Genomic DNA, 5,334 nt, shown 5'->3' on the forward strand with positions numbered 1-5,334 from the left:
CTTCGGCTGCCCCTTCCTGCTGCAAACAGACGCCTCCGAAGTGGGATTGGGAGCGGTCCTGTCTCAAGTCCAGGACGGTGAAGAAAATCCCGTGTTATTTATTAGCAGGAAGCTGACCCCACCCGAGAAAAATTATGCAAACGTGGAAAAGGAAGCTCTGGCGGTTAAGTGGGCAGTCCTGGAGCTGCGTTATTACCTCCTCGGCCGCAAGTTCACCCTCATAACGGATCACGCGCCCCTACAATGGATGGCCTGGGCCAAAGACACCAATGCCAGGGTGACACGGTGGTTCCTCGCACTCCAGGACTTCCACTTCATTGTCCGTGCTCATCACGGGCTGATCGGTCACAGCTGAGAGTCATCAGCCCGCGGCCAGATAAGCCACGTGAGGCCCGACGATGAGGGAAGACATACTCTCCCAGAAGCTGAAGTCTAACGTGTTCTCTCCTTTACATTCCAGTAACCAGCCCGTGACCAACCAGCCCGAACACGAGCGCTGCACAGACTCACCGACACTGGAACTCGCTCACGGAGAAGCACCGACTCACGCACGGAGAAGCCTCAACTCACCTCAGCACCCACCTCCCTCACTTGGGCACTTGATCTGTGAATAAATCCACCCTCCGGGGTATTTATTTGAGCTCTCCTTGTCGCGTGTTCCTTCCACCCCGTTACACTGGTGGAGAATGCGGGCAAGTGGTGGAAGATACACCGACAAGTGATCTCTGTCCATTCATCCTCTCTCTTGTGTTTTCCCTCCCAGGCGGCTACTCCTCCCCACAGCATGGACGAAATTCTCCAACGGCTGGCGGAGGTCAGCATCCGCCAGCAGCAAATAGTGGAGCATCTCGCCACTCGACAGGGGGAAACTGAGCAGGAGCTCGCCACCCGCCAGCGCGTACCGGTACCGGATCCCCGGGTACAGGCCGCCCAGCTGTTGCCCAAGATGACCGCACACGATGATGTGGAAGTCTACCTTCAGATGTTTGAGAACACCGCAACGACTGAGGGCTGGGAACACGACGACTGGGCACGAGCGCTGGCACCTCTCTTGACTGGGGAAGCCCAACGAGCCTTCTTCAGTTTACCGACCGCGGTGGCCACGCAATACGAGGAAGTGAAGAGGGAAATTCTGGCCCGGGTGGGGCTGTCTCCGGTATGCGCGGCCCAATATTTCCATGACTGGGTCTATCAACTCCGCTTGCCCGCCCGTGCCCAGGCCGCAAAAAAGCATCATATGACCCCTTTAAAAAAAATTCTGAATAAATGTAAATTGTCATCAATGGAGAATAAAGCTTTTTAGAGCCAAATGGTGTAGCATCTACCAGCAAGCTTACTTGCAAACCTTGATCCCTTGTGTGACAAACAATCTTGCAGTGATCTTCAAAGGAAAATATTGTGCAGTACGTAGACCTAGACCTCAGTCTCATTCCAAGAGTTCAAGCAATTAACATTTGTATGCCGTACTGCTGCAGTGGGTGGCAGAAATCAAATGTATGCTATTCCCATTATCAGGAAGTGCTGCCCTTGTCCTTTATATGCAGATGAAAGACAGTGATGTGCATCGAGGCAGGGTGACAGCCCCTCACAAACACTAACCCACATGACAGTGCTGATTGTGGAGCTGTAAGGGGCAGTGGAGTGTGTGATGGAGTCATCCTCTGTCTCTCAGCCTGCATACTGATGGCCACAAATTATAACGATTTCTGCTGAAATATTTGTTCATTTATTTTCTTTTCCTGCTTGGTCTCAGTGATGTTTTCCACTCTTCTCTTTTCACCAAATCACCTTTCCACTTTATAGGTTCTCTTTGTATGCATTAATTAGTCTACATGTAAAACCACATAATAAGTTGAGAAAAATACAATAAATAATAAATAAAACTAATAAATAGTACATAACTCTAGCAAGTGCATATTATGATTAAAATAAGATACTTCTGAACCCCTTTTCAAATGTGTTAAAGCCTTATCTTACTTTTCACAGATGTTACAGTGTGGTTAATGTACTTGTGTTCAAATCTAGTGTCAATCAACACTCTGTGTTGAACCTGTGACCTTACCTTAATTAGCAGACTTATTATATTACCTTAATTAGCTTGAATTGTGTGATGTATTAAATGTAACATTTGTTATTTAAACAGCCTAAATCAGCCCATCTTCCTACCTTCAATGGAATTAGCAACATCCATTTTTCATTCTCCAAACTGCTTGTCCTAAGAAGGGAGGAATTTGCAAAATGCTGTGTTAAATTGATTTAAATGGCATGTTGCACAAAAGGTCAACAGTATTTAATATCAATCATTACTGATTTAGAATATCAAATACCTATAATATCACTACAGTTGAATGCAACACTGACTCCTTCACCAAACTAGAAACATAATTACAGTATACACACATCCTCAACAATGAAAAATATCAAAACAAAATCAGAATTCACTTATTACTCTTAAAGTTTATTGAAAATCACTGAGTCCGACAGAAAAATATCAAAATGAGCAATGTAATGTCTATATTCAAAATGACTAGTCGTGGCTTTAAAATGTATGTTTTGTCATTTGGAGTATCTCAAAAAATCTAATCTGGAAATCCCTTCCTTTAAAAGTTTTCTCATCAGGACCCCACTGGGAAGTAAATAAGATTTTCTAGCATGTGCATTTGTGGGAGAGTTTTACCTCCTACTATTCATTAAGTTTATAATGTTCATGGTGAACTACACTGGTGTTCATTAATTCAGTCCCACAGTATGACTCCTCTATAATAGAAAGAGATTAACATCATAAAGTAAGTTAAAGCTTTGCTTATTTGTGTGGATGTTAGCACAAGGGAGTCTGCCCTGCTGAAACAAATAGCTTAAACTAGACAATGGTGGTTTTCTGGTCAATGATGTTCTAGTTCAAAACCCTTCTCAAACCAGAAAACCAGACCAGCCTAAAAACATGGGCCATGGTGAACTGTTCTGGGCTGGTTTAAACTGTGTTGTTGTTTATTGTGACCAGTTACAACATCTTTAAACTAAACATTTTATGCAAAAAATAGTTTCCCGCTACAGTGTACATTTTAACATAAATCTTAGAGTGTAGGTAAAATGTAATGGGTCGGCTATAACAATGTTCAAAACTTTCATATACAAAATAGTATCATATACAATGTCACATATTTCCAATAGTCTTTTAAAATTGCAAGAGTGCTGTTATTATAGCACTAGTCTAATTAGTATAGTCAGACTTCATGCCCACGGTCTGCTGGCTGAATGTCTGATGCAAAAGGCACACAAAATAAGAAACACTTCAGGAATTTTGAAGTAATCATCTGATTGGTTGAATTATACAGGATTTCTGGTTCACCAGGAAACAAAGCCGTTATGATGCCAAACTCCCTCATGGAAGAAGAAAGCCATCGTGTTTACAATTGCAACAATGATGGCTTATCTGGATCAACTAAACACTGGAATTTCAAAAGTATTTGAATTTCATGGCATAGACTTTGTGCCATTGTTGCAGTAAACTAGCATGACATTCGACTTTACATTTCCATGTCCCTAAACCTTGACACTGAACAAAACGAACTGTGACTGGATGCTTTACATGTTCGTCAGATGCCTCTTTGGGTGGTTCCTGACCAATGAAATGACCCTCTGCCGTCAGTCTGAACGATTTTATTGCACAGCATCTGAAGTGTTGTTATTCTGAAATGCCTAAGCCAAGTCTGTCGTCAAAGTATTTCTGTATAATTGCCTCCCAGAACTGTCTTACACGACTGCTTTCTTAAACAGCAGCATCCACCTCCGAAAGCAACGACCGCATTGATTGTGTTTCTTTTGCTAGCTCTGAGGCGCAAATAATTTATTATATGTGAAAATTATTGGTTACACTTTATTTCGATAGTCCACTTTAGAAATTCTATTAACTATAAGTAACTTTGTAACTACATGTCAACTACATGTCGACTAATTCTCATTAATTTGCAACTACATGTCTACTAACTCTCAGAGTAGACTGTTAGGGTAGGTTTAGGGTTAGTAGAATAAGTTGACAAAGAAAGTGTTAGAATATATTAAGCAGACAGTCTACTAATACTCTACTAACTGCTAGTTGACATGTAGTTGCAAAGTTACTTACTGTTAATAGAATGTCTAAAGTGGACTATCGAAATAAAGTGTTACCAAATTATTATATTCAGTGGCTTTTCCTACTTTTATTAGTGATATTTAGTGCCAGTTTATCAGGTAGTGACGATTTTGTTCTCTTTGACTCGTTGGATGGAAATGGTGCTTATTCGCAAATGTTTTATGTGATATTCCAATTTTGCACATAAGTTAAATTCGCAACTTTGGATGAAAACTAATGATTGTATCACTCTTTGTCTGTTTTCACAGCATTCAAGACCAGAATATGTGAGCAGTACTTTACTTTTTGTTCAAGTTCTCATCAGGAAAAAAAAATAGCTTGTTTTGTGCAAGATGCTTTTATGGCTTATTTTTCCTAGAACATTGTAAATAAATACGTTTGTCTTCATGTGCCACCACAATGTCGTCATCATTGATTTTTTTCAAGCCCTAGGAAGCATGTCAAAAAACGTACTTTCTCCCCCCCAATGGCATTCGGATCCTCTGGGATAATTTGTACACAATAAATTTGTGGCCGACTGCTCCAAACAAAAAATTGTTTTGCCAGAGTGAAGTGAAGCGAAGTGCTGACAGAAAAGTCCTGTCAACGCAGCTCCTTTGCATAAACGTATGCCTACTGCACAGACTTGCTGAGTTAAAGTGTTGCTTCATTACTGGAGGCCACTTTTCTTTTTTCCCAGAGCTGTCAGGAGTCATGAGAGCCAGATGAGATGCTGAGGAGATGTGACAGAGGTTTTCTGCTCTAATAGATTCTAGCCCATGAGAGCAGCTCCATTTAAATCAGACTCTGTGTTAATGTGGTAATGAATCTACTGATAGAGCTCCAGGGGGAAAGGCTGATGTGGAGGGGCAGTTTTTATCACGCTGACGCTAACAGGGGCGGGAGACACAGCCCTGGCGTCTTCAGAAGTCAGCACAGGATGTGTTATTGAGCGTTATTTTTTTATCAACAACAGGAAATTGAATAAAGGAAGTAAAGGAGACATTGAAAATTTCATCCCAGACTCAATGGAAAAATATGACTGTACCTACATTTTTAAAGGGGTCCTATTATGCTCTTTTACAAAGTCTTGATTTTGTTTTGAGGGTGTACTAGAACAGGCTCACAGAAAAACACATTATTTTTCACATTATTACAGCACCTCTCTCCCCAGTCTGGCATGAACGGCTCGAATAGTTCCTGTATCAAATGAAGGCCCGCCT

General features: G+C 41.6%; 1 protein-coding gene across 1 annotated transcript in view; it reads left to right on the top strand.

The window, feature by feature from the left end:
• Positions 1-2,004, top strand: part of LOC107684595 (uncharacterized) — a 5,947-nt gene extending 3,943 nt beyond the window's left edge. The window contains exons 5-6 of the mRNA XM_016480890.1: positions 815-1,219; positions 1,987-2,004. Of these exons, the coding sequence (XP_016336376.1) occupies positions 815-1,219; positions 1,987-2,004 (423 nt within the window). The remainder of the gene's footprint in view (positions 1-814; positions 1,220-1,986) is intronic.
• The last annotated feature ends 3,330 nt before the right edge of the window (positions 2,005-5,334 follow it).

Source organism: Sinocyclocheilus anshuiensis, unplaced genomic scaffold (assembly GCF_001515605.1).
Source record: "Sinocyclocheilus anshuiensis isolate Anshui unplaced genomic scaffold, SAMN03320099.WGS_v1.1 scaffold561, whole genome shotgun sequence".
Classification (NCBI taxonomy): Eukaryota; Metazoa; Chordata; class Actinopteri; order Cypriniformes; family Cyprinidae; genus Sinocyclocheilus; species Sinocyclocheilus anshuiensis.